Genomic DNA, 22144 nt, shown 5'->3' with positions numbered 1-22144 from the left:
CTGTTTAAATTTGATATTGACCAGACCTATCCAGCAGATAATATTTTTACATATTTCTTATAAATGATCTATTATTATTCCATATAAATGTTTTCATTCTAGCTTTGTATTTTATTTATTTCTCTCTATTCTACCAAAGCCCCAGTTTAGTACTTGGTTCTTGGAAGAATAAGGACAAAAGATTGATTTTATAAATCTTTCATTATTGCCTAAAAATCACCTTTTCTAGCCTGTGATAAACTTCCTTACTTCGTGGAAATGATGCTTGACGTTCCCTTCACATTCGATCCCCAGTATGAAAACTATTCTGTTCTCTCACTGTCTCCTTCTTAATGCCAAAGGATGTGACAGGGAGAGTAGGGCTTGAGAGCTGGACAGACTTAGATTCAATGGTGCCTCAACCTCCTACAGGCTATGTGACTCAGGGCAAACTAGATCACTTCTCTAAGCATATTTCTCCCTACGGCCTCCAGAGTTTAGTCAGCTTAGAGATGATGTATGTCAAGTGCTTGGCATTGCTTAGCTCCTTGATAGAAGCTTTTTATTTATTAACCATGACTCAATCTTCCAGAAGAGGGCATGGATCTTATAACTGACATCTCTGTTAGTTCTGGAACATTTGAGAGGCTCTTGCTACCATCTTCCTTCCTCAAAAACAAATCTCTCTCCTACCCCCAGTCTTGTGGCTGATGCCTGAAATTCCATTATTATAGGTGCCTTTCATCACTTCAAAATCTTTGATCACTGTGTAAATAAAAAAGGCATATCAGAGTAAAAATATTTTAAACAATTATATTCCATGTCTGTATCAATGTAAGTGAATTTTTCTTCCTTTTCTTATTAAAACAAACAAAAAAACCTTTAGTGGTATGGCCGGTAAGACCCAAAAGACTCGTAGAGTAACTGAAGATGAGCTGGAAAGGGCACTGCTTGCTTGGGGTAGCAGCCTTCAGTTGCATGTAGAGAAGGTCTGTGTTTCTGGTGGGGCTTAGAGGAAAAAAAAAAAAAAACTATACCCACTGTTGAAACAACATTTTTCAGTCCTGGTAATTTGCCAAATTCACCACAGTGATCACAGGGGATGAGTTTCACAATCCTGCCTTGGCTGGCCCTGGCTGGGTCAGTGGCCAACTCATCCATCTTCCTCCTCTTTATGAATCATCCTGGGCAAAAAGGACAATGGACAAGAGATGCAGAAAAGCCTCTTTTCTCCTGAGGATAATCCAGCTCTAATTCCTCAGGAAGGGCGGCTTTGGGCCATTTTAAATCAAGGATATTTTTGTTTAAGGCTCCTAGTTTGTCTAGTTTGTCCCTCCCAGCAAAAGCACTTACTAGGGGGTAATTGCTAAACCTGTTTACCCCACCAACCAAAGATTCTATAAGTTATCTCCCAAAACATTCTAATTAAGCAAATTTTGTTTTCCCTCTAGGAAAACAAAGCCCCAGATTACTAAAATTGTCTGAACACGTGTGAAAAGGAGAGATGTAAATTCACTGTTCCAAGGTCATCTTCACAGCCTCACAATGGTGCTTTCTTTGATGTCACTTCTTGAAAGGCCTTGATTGGAATTTAAGTTGTTGCTTGTTAGAAGTGTTTTGAGCTCAGTCACTTGAATACAATGTAAACTTTTCTTTAGGGAAAAAATCATTATTTACTTAATTTATAAAAGTTGATTTGCTTAATTTGTACTCTAAATCATGAAGAGAAAGGCCACCCACTCTAGTATTCTGGCCTGGAGAATTCCATGGACTGTATAGTCCATGGGGTCGCAAAGACACTGAGCAACTTTCACTTTCACTTTCAGTCATGGTCAAGTTCAAAAACAGAGTTTAAAGGCACAGATCAGAACATATGGTTTTCATACCATTTTCAATAAAACTAGTGAAAATAAATTAACAGAATAAAAGCTGGGCAGTTACTTTTAGCTCCTTTGGTTATAATGGTCCTTTCTTTTTAGTGCACAGGAATATATAGATGAAGTTTGAAAAATATTTAGCAGCAGAATTCTGTTGACAGCTCATTCTCACTGAAACATAAGCATGTTGATTTTATGGTTTCAAGATTTCTTCTGTTTACAGTAGACAAGATATAAAGGCAAGCTGAGTGTCCCTGGATAGATGAATGGATAAATGAATGGATATATGAATGTGACATATGTATTTATACATACAGTGGAATATTACTCACTCATAAAGAATGAAATCTTGCCATTTGTGACAACATGGTTGGATATAGAGGGTATTATGCTAAATGAAATAAATCAAAGACAAATATTATATGATTTCACTTATATGTGGTATCTAAAATACAAATTAAATATTTCCATCAAATCTAATAGCTATGTTTTAAAGCAAAGTAAAATCAGGAGTTGTAAACTCAAAGCATTATAAGGAATGGCAAGTAATTGAATGAATGAATAACCTAGCATAAGATTCAGGGAAAGGTGGACTTATGGACAAATAGGAGCATATATGTAAATGCATTCAAATTAAAAAATCTTGAGAACCTTGGCTGGTCAGACAAAACATGTCTGCAGGCTCAATTGACCTACAAGCCACAGATTTGGGGTCCCTTGTCCAAAGACATTTAAAGTTTCTACAGGACAAAACTTTGACAAAATTAATGGTGGTGGGATGCAGGGAGATATGTGATTCTAGAGATTTTAATACTGTAATTTCTCTGTTTCTTAAAATAGATGAGGATTTTTTCTCTGATTGATGTCTGATATGTGTACGGTGATGAAATCATTTTGACTATAGGTTTACCTAAAGATAGCACATATATTCTATTAATAGGTAATGACTGTGTTTACCCTCTTGGAGCGAGGTTTGTGTCTGGCAAGTTTTTTTAGTCCTTCTTATTTATATTGCTATATTATTTTACGTTACATTTGAGATATAGAATATGACTTTATGAAGGTTAATGCACCAAGCAAGCCCTATATAGTTCCCTGTGTGCATGTGTTCATGCTCACTCAGTTGTGTCTGACTCTCTGAGACCTCATGGACTGTAGCACCCCAGGCTCCTCTGTCCATTGGATTTTCCCAGCAAGAATATCAGAGTGGGCTGTCATTTCCTTTTCCAGGGGATCTTCCCAACCCAGGGATAGAACCTGCATTTCCTGCATTGGCAGGCAAATTCTTTACCTCTTAGCCACCGAGGGGGCCGATATTGGTCCTTCCATCACATTAATTCAAATATAACATTTTTAATGTGGCTTATGTATTATTAAGTTGAACCTTTAAGATAAACTGGGAAGTGAGATGTTGTATCTTTTTCTGTGGAATGGTCAGGGATAAATACATAAGTAAATTCCTAAGTAGGTACAAATTCCTTCAAATCTATTTGAGGTAGGAAAGAAATCAAAGGCTGGTAGGTACACTGAAGTGGCCTACAGATTTTTTGCAGTAGAATTATTGAATATTAGTAACATAGTAAAACCAAATTTTGATTAAAATAGCTAATAAAATAATGTGGGAAAGTGATGGTTTTATTACTTGATGCCCAAGAAATTACCCAGTCTACTTTTGTGAAAGACAACAAATACGTAATCAAGCAGATAAGATTTTTTAAATGACCAGACTTTGTGACACGTATGAGATGGATTTCAGATGTCTGCAGATATATACATATTCAATCATACAAAATTGATTATGGGTTAAAATGTTATATATTTTATTCTAACTCTGTGATAATTAGTTACCTACCTTTCGGAGCTAAATCAACTCCTAATTATAAAGAGTTGTCATTAACCATAACATCTTGGTTCTTTTACTAGGTACATACTTCAGAATTTTTACATACAGCAAAGAAGCACTGGGTTTGTTATTTTTGACACTGCTGCCCCAAATCACTTTGTTACATTACATGTCCTTTACTGGCATAAGCTTTATTCTGTGGTACAAAAATATCAAGAAGGAATATGTCTGTTAACATCTCATGAGAAAGGTCATTTGTAATATGAATTATCTGTGAAACTGAACTTTCAACTGGGGGAGTACAACTTTTGTTTTAAGGTGCATAGAAGCAAATGAAAATATTAAAAGATCTGTTTCAGTTAAGATCTGAAGTATACATACATATGAAATATATTAGCATACTAGATATCAATATCATATATAGTAATACTATCAATAGTATTAACATTAGTTATGTTTATTAGCTTAAATATATTCATTTCCTTAAAACGAATTAGGTCTTCACTATATTCTCAACAAAAGGTGGAGAAAAGCAAGCTCCAATCAGAAATCTATCTGGTGATTACCTGGCAGTGTAAAGCTTCAAGAAGCTGTGAGAAGACTGTGAGGTGTAACTGATAATTTGGTTTCTCTGCCACAGTAGGTTGTTGCACATAATTATCCTTAAACCTCATCAGACCTGAGAGAATAGCCTGACACACAATAGGAAATAAGGTTCTGTGTGCTTAGCTGATGTCCCAGCACAGCATGGAAAAGCAAGAAGCTTTGCAAGATGTGATTGTATTTAGGATTTTTTTTTTTTAAAAAAAAAGGAAAAGCTTTCTACTTTTAGAATTCTGAGAATTAGAGTTGAAAAGTCATACATATCTCACTTGGATTAGCCTACCTTTACCTGAGATTCAGGTATCTTGTTTGTATCTTATCAAACGTTCCCAAACAAGAAGTCTTGGGATATCAGCAAACATTAAAACATATCGTGATATTAATCAATAATATGAAAGGACGATGAGCAAGCACTGATTAAAGCTGACCATTTATTTCCCCAAAACATGCACAGACCAAAAGGAATAAGCCATAAAGAGGCATTTCCAAATCTGTGCTCCACCCCACTACCTTTACTATTGTTATGAGTGTATTTGTGATTTTATTTGTAGTCTGCCCATACATGGGAAAATGCAGAATGCCAGGGTTAAAACAGACTGTGACTGTAGTAGACATGTATTGCTTATATTTATTCTCCATCAGTACTGGGTCCGACCATGTGTGAATTGGAAATGAGGAGAAAAATCTATTCTAGTCAGCTTAGCAGAGTGAAGGTGATTGCTTGTATTATCTGTTTCTAATTTATTTTCTAATGCAAATAGTTATTAGAGCTCATTTGTTCTGTGTTGAATTTAAATTATTTGTGGGGAAATTCATGTGTTAATAGGATTTTTTCCACTAAAATTGATAAAATTTTTGTCCTTCCTTCTCACTTGCAATTTTTGCTATATATAGTGAATATAGAAATGAGTAAAACAGTCCATGTTCAGAGTTTCCTGATCTACTAAAAATGGGAGTAGGGAGTAGCGGATAAAAGTAAAATACACTGAAAGTCGCTCAGTCATGTCTGACTCTGCGACCCCATGGACTGGGACCTGCAAGGCTCCTCTGTCCATGGAATTCTCCAGGCAAGAATACTGGCATGGGTAGCTGTTCCCTTCTCCAGGGGATCTTCCCAACCCAGGGACTGAAGTCGGGTCTCCCTCATTGCGGGTGGATTCTTTACCATCTGAGCCACCAGGGAAAGGAAAAGTGAAGTAGCTCAGTTGTGTCCGACTCTTTGCGACCCATGGACTAGAGCCTACCAGGAAGGATCCTCTGTCCATGGGATTTTCCAGGCAAGGGTACTGGAGTGGGTTGCCATTACTGCATGACAATTTAACAAGTGCTGTCAGTAATGAAGTCACAGTACCTATAAGGCATTCCTGGGATACAGAGTTCTCTGTGGGGAATATAAATGACAGGAAGCCTAAATGTCTGAATATCCAGGATGTTGCTACTGATACCTACCACAGATAAAACATGGTTGGATATATAATACACAAGTATTTATGTAATTAGTATAAAAATTATATCCATCCCTGTAATTTCTTTAGATTTGCCTTTTTTCATTTAAAAGAACACAGTATTCAGGCCCCATGGAACTCTCAGTAGATTGATAAAACATTTGTTAAAAAAACACCAGATACTAGACTCAGCCTAAATTTTATTTTTCAGTCTGCATTAAACAATGCACATTTTACTACAACAAAGAACATTAAAATTTAATGGTTTTCAGTTAAAAATCTTTCAGTGAAAGCTTTGGGATACAGTAACTAGAATTTTGAAGTAACCTAGCCAACTCTGAGTTCATATTAACAAGAACTATACAGATATAAAGGAGTGTTTTATCCCCTCCAATAAGGGGACACATATAGAAAACATGGGGAAATTAACAGTATGAACAATAAAACAGTAAAATAGGCCCCAGGAAACATCATAGGGAGGAAAACTTAAAGAATCAATTATCCATTTAAGGTATAAAAACCTTGCAAAGGGAAAATATTTCTAGGCTTACTTTATATTATTATTTTCCCTCTGTAAGCAGATACTGGCTTTTCTTCTTCCAAGATCAACTGGTTACTTCAGCATTTCTGGATGTTATTTGGGTTATTTCTGTTAATTACTACTTATTCTATCATATAAGTGTTTGTCTCACAAACAAAAAAGGATGTTTGTTCACATCCTAAAGGCTTAAAGATAAATCAGGTAGTAGCTCTAAAGGTACCTGGTAAGCCCCACCTCCTACAGATTTTTAAATGTCTCATGGGTATGTATATTAGAATTAAATTACTTTATTTATTGCTTGTAAAAGGAAAGTAATAACCAATTGAGTGTATTTCAGGCTACAAGAATACCTTTAAATCTGGGCCTCAATTATTCTGATAAAATGGTGACAGATAAGCAAACTGAAATAGGAACTAAAAGGCATTTTAAATGTTGCTGAGACTAAAATTTTTAATTCCTTATTTTGGTTGACCATATGGATACCATCTGTGTAATGGAAGTGACTTTCTAGGAAACTTGAGAGCTTTACTGCATGAAGCCTTCCACTATTTAAGAAAATAATAGATTATTTAAGAAAAGTCCAATGCTGTGTATAATTCATCCAGATCAACGAGACCCTACACAATGATTTTGGGGAAGAACATGAGAGAATTATTTAGATTCAATTAATTCAAGGCTGCTGACAAATAGGACATTACTCAGAGATACAGTCTCATCAGAGCAGATTTGAGTAACTTAGTTGACCTAGAACTGTCCTAGAAAAGTCATGCTAAAAGCCAGACCAAAATATTGCTGGAAGGGCCAGATAAATAAAACATCATGCTAATAAGGTGTGTCCTTAACTTCAGGGGGAAAAAAAAAATTGCAAATACCACAAGTTGAGAATTATCTGGTTAGCTCTAACATCCTGAAGTAATTCCAAAATTTATAGTAAGACAATGCTTAAACCAATACAGCATTGTATTGCCCCTGAAATAGGATTTTGTACCTTAAATGCCTTACCAAAAAAATACATCTTGTAATTCTGAGGTAAACATCTTTATTTTCTTACACAACCAAACATGTTAAACTATCTCAGTACATTACCATTTGAACAGGTCATCTTTTAGTCTTTATGCAGTTTTCACATTGTTTTACTCAGTATTTTTAAAATGGACTTAACACCTTGTAGACACATTTAATAATACTGCATAACCTTTGTAATCTTATTTGGTATATAATCATGTTCAGTTATTTTTGTATATTTACAGGGAATTAAACAGACCCACTCCCTCCTCCCCCTACCCCACAATTTAAAAGAAAAGACAACAAGAAATGAAATTAGGTTCTGGGAGGAAAGAAACCCTAATCATTCAAGTGTGGGGTTTCAGAAGTCAGCTTTTTGCACCTACCCATCCTCTATGCTACAGAAAACCTTTGTGAGACTACCACCAAATATTTTCTAAAACCTTTCAAGAAGTTCCAGTAGATTTCTGGATTTGTTCCTTTAAAATCAAGATACTCTGCCTTTGCTCAGGAGGCAGCATGGCAATCTGATCTGCAGTCAGCTGAAGAACCTGCATGATCAAAGCTGCCTTTTCTTGATCCTGGGGGGTTACTTGGCTCTGCCCAGGACTAAAACTGCTAGGCTGGCCTCCACCTTGCTTGCCTGCCCCTTGCATGCCTGCCCCCTGCATGCCAGCTCCTTGCATGCCTGCCCCCTGCATGCCAGCACCTTGTATGCCTGCCCCCTGCATGCCACCTCCTTGCATACCTGCCCCCTGCATGCCAGGTCCAGGGTTTCCCACCCCTGAAATGCTGGGAACCTGTCTGGGTCCCTGAGGACCACCTGCCCCCATATTAATAGGACCTGGACCCTGAATTCCCCCAGTCATAGGGCCTCTCGAACTGGGGCCAGGGCCCCTCATCTCCATTCCTCTTGCATCCATGCCTCTCGCTTCCATTCCTCTGGCTTCCATTGCACAGGTCTCCATTCCTCTTCTCTCCATCACTCGTGTCTCTAAGACCTCTGTTTCCATGGCTCGAGTCTCCATCCCTCGAGAGTCTCTGCTGCCTCTGCCATCCATAGGTAGGCCCCTTTGATCTATCATAGGTCCTCTGGGCTCACTCATGAGCATTCTAGGATCTGCTAAGGGCCCTCCCCTCATCTCATGTGAGGAAGGGCCCCTGCTGTCATGACCAGCGGCATGGTGCATTGGAGGACCCTGATGTGGTGGGCCAAGATAGCCTCTGGGCTCCACCTCTCCAGTGACTGAAAGCAAAGTCCCTCCACGTGGGTCATTTGGAGCATCCCCTAACAGTCCTCGAGGAGGCAGGCCACCAGCAGTCATGGGTCCACGAGGCATAGGAGCTCTGGGATCAGATATCTGCACCTGCCCCCGCTCTAAGGGCACAGGGCCAACTCCTGGCATTCCAACTTGAGGCTGCATTGCTCCGCCAGGAGTTAAGGGGCCAGGGCCAGGAACTGCGGCTGGCATCGGGCCTTGGGGTGGAATTCCACCCTGGATAGGGGTCTGCATCAGAGGAGGGATGTCTTTCACAGGTCTTCTGGCCAAATGTTGAGGCTGAGGGGCCGGGGGGTTCTGCTGGTTCAGCAGAACGTTAGGTCCAGGACAGAGCCCAGGGCCGGGGCCAGGGCCAGGGCCAGAAACGGATTGAGATTTCCCTGGGATGAGTGGTGTGACATGAATTTTGCGATGCAGAATTTTCAGAGCAATCTCTGGATCCATAATTCTCATCACTACTTGTGCCTGCAACAGCGCATAAGCCAGCTGTGGGTTTTGAAGTAACATATTTCGAGCTTCCTGGTGGCTGTTTTGGACACAGAGCTTCATCTGCTTCATCAGCTCAAACATCTGCTCCGGGGGAAGACTAGCGACTGCTCTGGTAATCGACTCAGGAGCATCTTCTGGATCGATGGGGTCCCCGTAGGGTGAGTCAATGATAGGCGCTGCAGGCCCTAGGCTCTTTAGCTCCTCCTTGTTCTTTTCACTGGCTGCATTGTCCACGCGAAGCGCTCTCCCGCTGAACTCCCGCCCATTAAGGTTCCGCATGGCACTAAGCGCGGTCTCCTGGTCTTGGTACTCGCAGAAGCCATAACCCTTAGGTTTGCCCGTCTCTCTATCGTATACCAGCCGGAAACTCACAACAGAACCAACCTCTGAGAAAATGTCCTTTAACTGCTCTTCAGTTGCCTCATACGGAATGTTCCCCACGAACACGGAACGCAGTGATCGATCCATTGCCGGGTCTCTCACCGCCAAACTCGACATGATTCCGATCGCCACACAGCGGAGAGCGGCTTCTTCAAGTCGTCCTCTGCCGACCCACACTTCCGCCGAGCAACGGAAACAACTTTTAAATTCCGGGCAGAAACCTCACTAGTCTGTTTGAATCGTTCCGCTAATACGCAGCACCGGCGCCTCTATGTTTTCCTAACTAAACTAATGCTTTCTGTTCTTGGTCCTTCCTGAGGCGCATGATTCCTTTCTCACCTCTTATTCTGCAAACTTTTCTACGGCGCTCCACCACCCTCGCTGGGAAAAGCTTGGTGTGGGTCGACCACAGTAAAGATGGCCGCGTCAACTTCACCATGGTAACGAGGAGAGGCCGCCTTCTATGACGTCAAGGGCGGTTTTGCTTCCGTTTGACCGGCGGGAAACCGCTAACTGAAAGCGATTAAGGTGGAGTCTTCTGTGTTCTGGTAGAAATATTTCCGCGTATCAGTTTCTCCTTAGTAGAGTACCTTTAAGCTATATTTAAAATCACAGTGCAGGCAATGAGGGGGAACTGTAGTTATTTCAAAGTAGACTTTGGGTTTTCTCATTAAAATTCAAAAGTAATAGATTATTTTAGAAACACATTTTTGGACAATAGCTGTCCAGAAATACAAGCTGAGTGCCTGTGCTAGCTCCATCCCCGCCCCCATCCTGTTGCTTCAGTCAATCCCTGAGGAGAGGTGTCTGGTCCTTACACGTTAATTTTTGTGCGCGCACTCAGCAATCAATCTTTTCAAAATAATATTTTTTCTTAGTTATATTAACCAGTATTAATAATAATTTATTGAATTTTATGGCTACAGCGTGTTAGTTAAGTGCATTTAACTATTCTTTAGGCATACAGGTTGCTTCTGATTGTTATTACCTGATGCAATGATTCCGCCACCTCTATTATGAAGGAGGAAACCAGTAGTACCTCTTCTGTTGCTAGTTTTGCTAGGAGAAGTTAAAACATGTGGAATGTGGGTCTGTCTCTATTTAACAAGAAATTAGAATTGAAGCTTGGTGATTTGCTAAACAGCTGGTAACCTGCAAAGCCTGACCTCTTACCCAGGTTAGTTCCTCATAGCTCCGGAGCATCTGCCATGTACTGAGGCCACTAGAGTACTTGAAAAATGGCTAGTGTGACTGAGAGATTGAACTTTTAATTTCATGACTTACATTAAATATAAAAACTGATATTCACTTAGACTTTTGGAAAACTTCTTAGTAAGTTTAGAGCAACTTGGGTGTGGAATTGACTTTTGCAATGAAGAAATAAATTTAAATCAAAACTATTTTCAGTTAAAATTTAACATATTAATTGAGGTATACTAGTAAAATATATGCAAGATTTTGAAAACAATATAAAAAGTAAAATGCCTCATTAAAATTTTACTTTATCATATTAAAGTGATATTTTTAATACATTGGAAAATATATTTTAGCATCACTCATTTTACTTTTGTTTAATGTGGTTACTTAGAAAAATAATATTACATATGTAGATTACATTACATATCTATAAACTGTACTGCTTATAGCCTAAGTCTTAACTCAAGCAGAGACTCATTTTATTCTAAATATTCCTTTTGAAGGGATTATGAAACTTTAAGTTTCATCAAAAAATTGTGTTACAATAAAGCAATTATCCTTTAATTAAAAAAATTTTAAAAGTGAAAAAAATTTTTATGAACCTTGGATATCAGAGTTCAAGGAATACATCTGAGATGGGTGTGGGTTTAGGTGTAAATCAGACAAAGCATCCATTTATCTTCAAGTGTTTTAATAGTTATTTGAAACAGGTTTAGGCGTAACTTTGTAAAAATATTTATTTAATTATTTATTTGGCTGTGCTGGATCTTCATTGTGGCATGTAGCAAGCTGAGACATAAGGATCTTAGTTTTGGCATGTGGGATCTAGTTCCCCAACCAGGGATCAAACCCAGGCACCCTGCCTGGGGAGCTCAGAGCTTTAGCCTCTGGACCACCGGGGCAGGCCTGGACATAGTTATTCATTCAAAATGGGTTAACCGCCCCCCCCCCGCCGATTTTTTAAAAAATTAATAGTATTAAATACAACATAAATGATACCATTATAACCTATAATCAATATAAAATTATGAATGAAATGTTGATATTTAAATAGAAAGTGATATTTTACCTTTTGTAGTGCTAAGTCTCTGAAACCCAGTACTTTAAGTCTAGTATTTTACATGTCAGTTCAGAGTAGACACATTTCAACAGCTCAGAAGTGTATGTGGTTGATGGTTACCATCTTGGAAAGTGCAGTTCTAAGGAATCAAATGCCAGGACGTGAGCAAAAAAAAAAAAGCAAATTTATAAAATGCTTCAAGAGTGGGTTGTAATGATGTGCAAGAAACAAACATGCATTTGTTCATTAAAAATTTTTGCGTGCAGAGAACAGAAAGAAGAACTCAAAACTTCTGCCCTCAAGGACTTCATCATCTAGCAAGGGAGAAAGACCTGAATTGATTATCATTAAACATCAGGTGGCAGATGCAGCGCCAGAGACAATCACAGGGAGTAGAGAGATGTGCCATCCTTGGGGGAAGGTAGCTGGAGAGCAGGGTCCTAATATCACCACCCATTACAACTAGTTAAGGTCCCTGAAGTTCTCATCATTTTGAAATATTCATTGTTTCAGAAGTTCTGCGTCATGAAAATAACCTGGTTAAAATGCAACTACCTACTCAGGCAGGGAGAACACGTAAACTTATGCATGTTCATTTAAATGCATTACTTTTTAATTTTTATTCATTTTAATTTCCTTTCATTTATTTATGTATTTTTATTTCATTTCCTTTTATTTATGTATTTATTTTAAATGAAGCAAAGATGGATGTTTTTAATGATAAAAGGTGCTATTCACAAAGAAGATAGACATCATAAACCATTAGACAAAATAACAAAGAAGCAAAGATGCATAAAGCAAAAATCAGAAGACATATAAGGGGAAAGAAAAAATATAATCATAGTATGACATTTCTCTGAGAATATTTATCAAGTGTAGAAAAAAGAATAGAAGCATCTTGAATGATATCATTAATAATTTAAATATAACAGGTTTATATTTAATGTATATTAATCTTATATCCTACACAAATATATTTACAATTTTGTATCTCGTATGTTATTATTAGATTTCCATAGGTTATTTAGAAAAACTGGCAAAAAGATAAATGTTACTAAATTTCAAAAAGTAGAATTTTTTGTGTGTGTGTAGTTCAGTTATATATATTATTTTTGAAATTATTTTCCATTATAGGTTATTATAAAATATTGACTATAGTTCCCTGTTCTGTACAGTAAACCTTTGTTGCTTGTTGCATGTCTATTTTTTTTAAATTAGAAATCAAGCATTCTATTCATACTGAGTCAAACAAGTGGAATTAAAGTGTCCCCCCACCCCTGATTCTTTTAATTGAGGTGGGGCAGAAATGGAGGGGAGTTGAGCATGGTATTTCAGAAAACTAAAAAGAAGCTCATTTGGTTCATTTGTCTCCTTTTCATATCATGTCTTTACTGATAAAGCCATGACTCTTTAACATACATTCTGGCAAAGCCATTTTAAATATTGATTGCATGTATACTTGTGTGTATATTAAATGGTCAATCATGTGGGTGATAATAGGCTATTAAAATAAATTGTAAAGTTCATAAAAATTTGTATAGCGATAGTAAGAGAGTTTCTTTACTGCTGCTTCTGGTTAGATCTAAACCAGGGGTCTTCACACTTTGGCATACGTCATATTCACCTAGACTCATGGCTAGTTAAATCAGATTGCTGGGCCTCACCACCTCCCCTCCCCAGTTCTGATTCAGTATTTCTGGGGTGAGACTGGAGAATTTACATATCTAACAAATCATTGGCTGATATTTTTGCTGTTGGTCCAGGAACACCCCTTTAGGAATCATTGATCTAAACAGAGGGACTTGAAGTATTTGCTTTTTTCATTTCTATCAGGCCAATGTTTAGTACACCTGTTAAAAGATATGGGTTTTCCTAGCAGCTCAGCTGGTAAAGAATTTGCCTGCAATGCAGGAGACCTCAGTTTGATCCCTGGGTTGAGAAGATCCCCTGGAGAAGGGATAGACTACCCCTTCCAGTATTCATGGGCTTCCCTGGTGGCTTAGATGGTAAAGAATCCGCCTGCAATGTGGAAGACACGACTTTGATCCCTGGGTCAGGAAGAACCCCTGGAGAAGGAAATGACAACCCACTCCAGCATTCTTGTTTGGGAAATCCACATAGACAAAGGAACCTGGAGGGCTACAGTCCATGGGTCACAAAGTGACAGTCACGACTTAGCGACTTGACAGCCACAGAAGAGCTAGGACATGCTGACCTGCAGTGAAGATACCCTGAACTCAAAGGATGGATGAATAGGGTATCTGAGGAGCTCTGGGGACAAACAAGAAGGGAAAAGCCAGGCTGTAAGAATGTGCTGTTGTCAGAGGCCTTGTATGTTCTCTTTAGTTCCTGTATTCCAAACAAACTAGACGAATGTTTTGATATGCCCCCCACCCCCCACAGAGTTCCAGTGTGACCCAGCATTTAACTCAAAGCACAGAGCTAATATTTCTTTTTAAACTGGGTAACCTAGAATTACACAGAATTTTTAGGAACCTGTCTATCTCCTGATACTAATGCATACTTTTCATACACCTGCCTTGGAAGACCTTCCATATTACACTGCTTTCTCTGTTCCCATGTTTAAACTTGAGATATTTATAGCATGGCTGCTGCTGCTAAGTCGCTTCAGTCATGTCTGACTCTGTGCGACCCCACAGGTGGCAGCCCACCAGGCTCCCCCATCCCTGGGATTCTCCAGGCAAGAACACTGGAGTGGATTGCCATTTCCTTCTCCAATACATGAAAGTGAAAAGTGAAAGTGAAGTCACTCAGTCGTGTCTGACTCGTAGCGACCCCATGGACTGCAGCCCACCAGGCTCCTCTGTCCACGGGATTCTCCAGGCAAGAGTACTGGAGTGGGGTGTCATTGCCTTCTCCATAGCATGGCATACAATGTGAAAAACAAACAAAACTTTACATGGCATCTTTCATGTTTAGATGTCAATTCTTTGAATATATCAAAATACCAGCCATACTAAGTGATTTTTAAACAAACATCAGAGTATATGGCCAAATGGGGGCCATTCTTCAAACTAATCATCTTCAGAAACTATAACCTTAATCCATTGAAACTCCAGTGTTCAAAATTATTTTTAAACTCCTGCCCAGAAATTGTTTCAGAGCTCCATTTGTAAGTCATCCTAGAAAACTGGTGTCTTAACTCAAAGGCATACCTTGTTTTCAACCAAGCTGAGTTATGCAACTAAATTACCAATTTTCTGACAAGATTTGGCAAAAATATGATGTTTAACTATTTCCAGATACCAAACCTTACATCAGAATGTAAAGATTCTATTGACTTCGAGGGCTTTAAAAACCATTCACTATGTTAATTATATAAATTATAAAGAGAGGCACTAAAACACTTCTAGCTATGACAGACATTTTTAAAATAAATGTGTGTGTTCTTCAAGGAATAGATCAAATATGCCATTCCTCAAAGGTTTCTCTAAGCTTCCTCCTCCTTTCTCTACGTTGGAAGTTAATTCACTTTTCTTTGAATATAAACTGTTCCTTATCTTATTTTTCTGATTATAGTATTCCTTCTATCTTTTAACAGAATTGTACTTTTCCTTCTATAACATCATTTAAGGAAAAAATTAGATTTCCCTTTGTCAATTAACAAAGTCATTTATTCTCTTATTACATAAATATTTATTCTAAGCACTGACAATACAGCAGTGAAAAATATGGCCATTCCACTAGAATAGACTCTAGGTATGGTCTCTGGTTTGGTAGCATGAGAATCATCTGAGAAATGCAAAATTTGGGACCCTACTCCACACCTACTGCATCAGGAACTTGTGTGTGTGTACAGTTTTAACAAGTTCCCAAGGTGATTCTGTGATGAAGGCTGATAAGAGAATCACTGAGCTAACAGGAGACAATCATAGAAAGATAGATACTTTCTCTTCTTTGCTGCTCTATCTTCATCGCATAGGATAGGCACAAGTGGATGCATATTATATATTGAATAAATGATGGGAAATAACCTTAGAGTTACATAATCCACAAAACTTTCATTTTACAAAACAGACATTAAATGGCATGTATGCAATCAGAGTGAGAACCTGCTGTCAAGATGCTTGTCATTTTATTTTAGGTCAGTGATAATTCTTCCAGGTTATTATTTGATATAATATATATGTAAATAAAGTGTGTAGGAGTGTGATAAAGAGAGTGGATCAGTCTAAATCATCAGGGAAGACTTCCTGATGGAGCTGGGATTTAAGGGATGGGTTATAATCTGGTATGTACAGAAGATAGGGAGAACAATCCAAGAGCCAAGAATAGCCAAGACATAAAATTGGAACCTGGTGTTTTATGTCCTCAGAAGAAACCAATAGAGTTATTAAGTAGCATGATAGAAGATTGTCTTTGGGGATAGATTACAAAAGATTTTGAAAATCAGATTCATAAATCTAAACTTGATTCAGGGGTCAGTAGGCTATATTCTTTCTGAAATATGAGCATTGAATAATGACAGATTTAAGGCTATCAGTCTTATCTAATCTTTCTCCATGACATCTTTGGCACTTGTACTTTCCTTTCTAATACTTGAACCAGAGTATGGATTTCATGTCCATATTTCCATCTTGGACTAGAGGCACGACTATTCTTGTGTTATCACTTAAGCATAGAATCCACATCTGTTTTACATTCTTTGTATTACTTAGTCCAGTGTCTTTTATATTCTAAACACCCAGTAAATATTTTAAAAATAATTACAAGGTCATCTTATGATAACAATTTACATGTGTTAACCAAATGATAATTCAGTGCTTTTAGTTTACAAAATAGTTTTCTTTGGGTTCCAACATCTGATCTTGACAACAATCACACGAGGTACATCCTACTGTGTCCTAATTTTAAAGATGTAGAAACTTGACGGTTATTTATTAATAAAACTTTACCTTGCAATGGTCTCACTTAAAATACAGATACTAGTCTTAATACCAAACTCTGAGCCTTTAACAGGAAGGAGACCTTCTAATAAATGTTTTATTAAATATCATGTTTTATTTAATCCTTTCAACAGCCCTTCTGAGATAGGCAGTCTCAGTGTCTGGATTTATAGCTAAAGAAACGGAAGCATAGAGAATTTAACGAGTGTGTCCATGTTAACTGGCAGTCAGGATTTGCACACATGTCATTTGATTCAAGAACTCAAGCTCTTAAATTATTATTCCATTGAATGAATTTCCCAAGGGTACATAGCTAGTAAGTGGCAAAGCTACAGCCTGAAACTAGGTCTCTTGATTTTAAACTTCTTTCACAGTAATCACAGGTTATTGAGACCTGGACACAGTCTGCCTTGGCCCTTTTCCTGATTGTCTCTGAGTGTAACTAATTGCGATTTTGACATCCCAGTCAGTGCTGTGGCAGCAGATGGACTGTAAGGTATGATATAAAGACTGAAGCAATTGAAAAAATATTTCCTTTTCCAATTTGCATGGCTGTAGTTAAACGTCACATTAGGATTTTTAAACTACATCTGGTTAGATACATAATGAATTTTCCACAAAAATGAAAGAGCCCAAATTTATCAAACCTAAAATAAGATTGGTCCATAACATTTTCCGCCCAAATTTTGAAAAGCATTTAATGTGAACAAATGGTAAATTTCATTTACTTATATGTGAAACAAATTACTTTTATTGGCAAGAGGGAGATTACATGAATTTGAAACTGCTGGAGAAACACCATTCTAGGATGCAAGGTTGAACAAAGCCAAACGTTCTCCCTGGGCGAGACTTTGGAGTTCCACCACATTCTTTTTTTTTTTTTTTCTTTAATAGATAAAACAAAGCTTAGGGAAAACAAGGGGCTCAACTAGGGTTAGATGCCTGGTTACTGGCGTAGCCTGTAAAGATCTAGGTCTTCAGACTTTACCAAAGTCTTCTCAGCACTTCCGAGAGGCAGTAGAGTAAAGGGGTTATTTGTGTTTGTTTGTTTGTTTGTTTTAATATATTTGTTTGTTTATTCATTTGGCTGCCCAGGATCTTTAATTTTGGCATGTAAGATCCTTTTAGTTGTTGCCTTCGGGATCTAGTTCCCTGACCAGGGATAGAGCCCTGGCTCCCTGCATTGAGAGCATGGAGTCTTAGCCACTGGACCATCAGGGAAGTCCCAAGAATGTACACTTTAAATCAGAGGCCTGAGTTGACTGCCTAATTCAACAGGTCACTGTGTAGCCTGGGGAAAGTTACTTAACCTCACCGTAATTCCATTCCTGCATCACTTAAATGACCGTAGCAGCACCTGTATTAGATTCTTGCATGGATTATAGATTCTTGCATGGAATAAATCACGTATTTGTTTTTAATCATTATTTTCTGTAGTAATTATTAATCTACCTTTGTTGTGTAGAATGAATTGTTGTAGTGGAGGAAGCAACATCTTAAGTGGAAAGAGACACAAATTTTAATCTAGTATATATCTTCATTTTTTTGAGGTAAAATATGTCTTCATTTTTATCTTTGAAGGGATTGGACTGGGTGAATGAATGGTCTGTTGTCAGATGATATTATTTTAAAAATTGGACAGAGACAACCTTGGATAACATTGCCGTTTTAATTTGTGGTAAGTTTGTAGTTGAACATGGATCATTTTTAGGCTGAATCCCATAGGACACTTCAATGAGAATTTTACTGATCATTTTTGGTGCTCACTGAGTTCTTATACTGAATCAGGAAATACACTCTTCAAATATTTAGTTGGCTGAAATTCCACTTATTCGTTATTATTGAAAGGGCCTGCCCTGAACTTGGACTGTGGAGGATACAGGCTTATACAACACTGTGTTGGTCTGGCACACGAAATACCTGTTTGAGCTTACGGTCGTGTCCAGAATATCATTAGGACTACCACTTTTGAGCATACACTGGCAGACAGAGGCCATTTATTCAAACATGGGAAAGCAGAACTAATTGGACACGAAGCAGAGCTCCGTATTCTTGCTTCAGGATGTCACCTGAAAGAACACAGAGGAAGGAAGTGTCCTCATAAACTGTGGAAAAGCATGAGCCCTGAAATGGGATCCTGAATAGAGACATCCTGTTGAACAACTTGTGAATTTTTTTTTTTTTTTTTTTCTGTAACCAGAACAATCCAATGCCCAACTTCAGAGAGAAATGTTGGAAGTGCTGTTCGCTTCACAAGTTAGGCTGGTATCTCTCTTCTGAGGCTCAATGGGCCCATAGAATAAGACTATATTTATACCAAGTTACAGGAAGGAGGTCTTTCTGAAACATTTCATCGGGGGCTCAGATTGTTAAAAACAGCAACAAAAACCAGCATGACAGAGTGTATTTTGGATTTTTTTTAATCACATTTGAGCGATCTTTGAAAAACATTGCTTCAGAGTGTCAGTTCAAATTTGCCATCAGACAATGAGATTCCTCCAGAGTCACACAGGAGATAAAATGTAAAATCCAATGTTTATAGGAATGTGGTAACTAGTGCTTCTTGGTACAAGTACAGAAACCAACTCTAACCATGATAAGCAAAAGCAGAGAATGGTATTTTAATGCTAGGCTGTTAGCTCACAGAACCCACAAACAGTGTATTTGTCTGCTGGAGCTGCCATAACAAAATACCATTGATTGGTTGGCTTCAGCAATCATATTTTATTTTCTCGCATTTCTGGAGGCTAGAGGTGTCGATCAAGATACTAGCACATTCGCCTTCTTTGTAGGCTTCTCTTCTTGACTTGTAGATGGCCACTTTCTAGCTGCATCCTCACGTGGCCTTTCCTTTGTGAGCAGGAAGCCTGGTGTTTCTTCCAGTTCTTATGAAGATATATTGGATTAGGGTCCCACCCTTATATTTCATTTAACTTTAATTCTTTAATGAAGAGGTCACGTTGGAGGTTAGGGCTTAAAAAGCAAACTCATCATATGAACTTGTATGTGTGGTGGTGGTGGGAGTGCAGTTTAGTCTGAATAACATGTAGTAATGCAGTAATCTTTAAGAAAACAAAGAATGGGCAATTGTAATGCATTCAGGATACTCTTGTTTCCGTATTTCTTTCCCCTGCCTCTCTCTTCTGTTTGAAGAACCAGATCACTCTGATTTCTCTCCTGAGTCCACTGCCATTTAAGGGACTCTTTCTTCCACTTCTATAGTCTTTTGATTTCCTTGTTACAGTTTTGCCCAGAGAGAATGATCTGTTTTTCTGAGTACAGATTCCAGCTTCCTGGGAGAGAGAGGTGTTGCTTTCCTTTGATGTCCATCCATGATTTGGTACAATATGGGAAAGGGATTGGATCCAGGGTGATAGCGAGATTCTGACAACTCTATGTGGTGTCCGGCAATCAGCTGGAGGGGATCTACAGACCCCTGCAGTGCTAGGAATTAACCTCCTTCACCTGCTAAGATGGAGAGGCCCCTGACAACATGCCTCCTACTGGAGAGAGTTCTTCCACAACAGTTCTTTAAATCACTCCCTCTGTCGGTGCAAAAATAGGATGTTAGTTCCCCAAGTGGGTAATTTTTACATAGATTTAAAAATATTGATTTATAGATAGAAAAAATAGTCTGATATAAAACAGTAAAGAAATGTGTGGTCACTTATTCATGATCTTCAGAAAGCTCACCCATATATAATGTATGATTTTCTTGAAGATGAATAGAGGGTACATTTTCAAACATCAAACTCTTCTGCCTTTCACCTGAAAAATATGAGTATTTCTGTTTCTGGCAGTTAAGTGACACAATAACAAAGAATAAGAGTTCTTCCACTTATCGTCTTCATTACTACTGTGTGACGTTTACCTTGAAGTAGCTGCACACACTTTTCTGGCATGGCAGTGCAGTGAGAGACCTCCTCTCTCCCTGGCAGGCGTCTGCCAGCTCCCTCCTGTCTCTGGAGAACAAAGCCAGTGCCTGCAGGGAAACGGGGAAGTGCCAATGACCTATTCCTCTGGAGCTCAGTCTTTTGTTCGCTCTGAAAATGGGATTGTGTGTTTTAGCCCACGACCCATGAGGAGTCTGGAAAAGAGAAGCTGATTCCTGCAGGGAGAATCAAGAAAGGGCAGAACTTTCCCTGCTAGTTTAGTGGTCTGCGTCTGCTGCCAAGTCCCAGGACTGAGCAGTTGTTGCAGGCATTCATTCTCACCTGCAGGACTGCCGCAGGGAGGCCAGGTTCCCAGAAATCCTCCTCCAAGCAGGTGTCTGCAGACAGGGGGAGGGCAGGAACACATATGCCTCTCCCACAGGAAGGAAGCTTAAATCACACATTTCAGATCAGCGATGGCAATGGCCTGATGACTCTTTAGGAATCCTGTTATTCTTTATCAGCTAAAATGGTTTCAGCACCTATTTTGTAAATGTTTATGGAACATGTTCTATGGGAAAGGGAGGTACTGAGTTTGCCAGTATGGGGATTTAAATGTGACCTGAAATGTGACCCCTGCTGTAGTAGAAATGTTCACTAGAAAGTTTTATTAGCTTCTCTCTGGAACTTTTCCTGAGGATTTATGATGTTCAGATTCAAATTTATTGCAAAAGAACAGCTGCGCCTGTAAGGAGTTTCCATTCTGTCAGACGAGGTAGAGAATACAGGATTTGAGCAGACAGTTTCCAAATGCATTTTTGATTTGTTTGATTTCCTGGGAGGTATATAGAAAATGAAAATATAACTACTGTTTACCCACTGACCCTCTTGCTGAGGAAAAAGACAAGGAATTCTTTTTTTATTACTAAGAAAAGAGACTGTTATTTCTCTTTACCATGCTAGGTCCCCTCTCTCTCTCTTTCTTACATGCATACATACACATAAATACATATATATATAATTGCTTATTACTGATTGCATTTGACTTGAAGTCAGTATGACAGCCAGCCCCTTATGTTCTTCTCTATCTAGACGCTGGGTATGTGGCCACGGCTGTTTGGTGGATAGCACATTGTCGCCAGCCATTTATTCAATGAGCAGCTTATTATTTTCTGATTAGCCCTTAAACTCTAACCTTAAAACATGATTTCTTGAGAGCAGTATTTAACTATAGCATGGATAAAATATAACCAAGCTTATTTCTTAGTTACATTAAGAATTGCAAGTAACTTCAAATATTAATTGTACTTCAAGGAAATGATACGAATATGAGTTTACCTTTAACCAGGAGTCTGTGCTTTCAAGTGAAGCGTCATCATAACTTACTCACCAGGGACGGCAGAATAGAATCCTAAGCTCCTAGAAAGAACAGCACTATAGGAAGCAAAACTAAGTCTGCTGCCTTTTGGTTTTCCTCCTGGTGGCTCCAGGCCGATCTGTTTACTTACCTCAAACTGTAGCATTTTTGGCCTCCTTCCTTGAGAAGACATCAGCGCTTTTCCTGCATGTGGGTTGGCAGCTGTCAGTAACTTGTGGGTGGTTGAGTGAGAAAGCAGATGAGACAGGTTGTTATAAAAAGTTAATTTGGGAGAAGCATGTTTGAGT

General features: G+C 38.5%; 2 protein-coding genes across 5 annotated transcripts in view; one reads left to right on the top strand and one right to left on the bottom strand.

Annotated features, from left to right (window-relative positions):
- Positions 1-22144, top strand: part of PRKG1 (protein kinase cGMP-dependent 1) — a 1340863-nt gene that overhangs the window by 745322 nt on the left and 573397 nt on the right. The gene's annotated exons all lie outside the window — the stretch shown is intronic.
- CSTF2T (cleavage stimulation factor subunit 2 tau variant) lies at positions 5931-9735 on the bottom strand. The gene has a single exon (XM_043924979.1). The coding sequence runs from the start codon at positions 9558-9560 to the stop codon at positions 7740-7742; it is 1821 nt and encodes a 606-aa protein (XP_043780914.1). The 5' UTR covers positions 9561-9735; the 3' UTR covers positions 5931-7739.

The sequence above is a fragment of the Cervus elaphus genome, chromosome 15 (assembly GCF_910594005.1).
Source record: "Cervus elaphus chromosome 15, mCerEla1.1, whole genome shotgun sequence".
Taxonomy (NCBI): Eukaryota; Metazoa; Chordata; class Mammalia; order Artiodactyla; family Cervidae; genus Cervus; species Cervus elaphus.
Note: the sequence above shows the minus strand (reverse complement) of the source record. Positions and strands in the feature narration are given on the sequence as shown.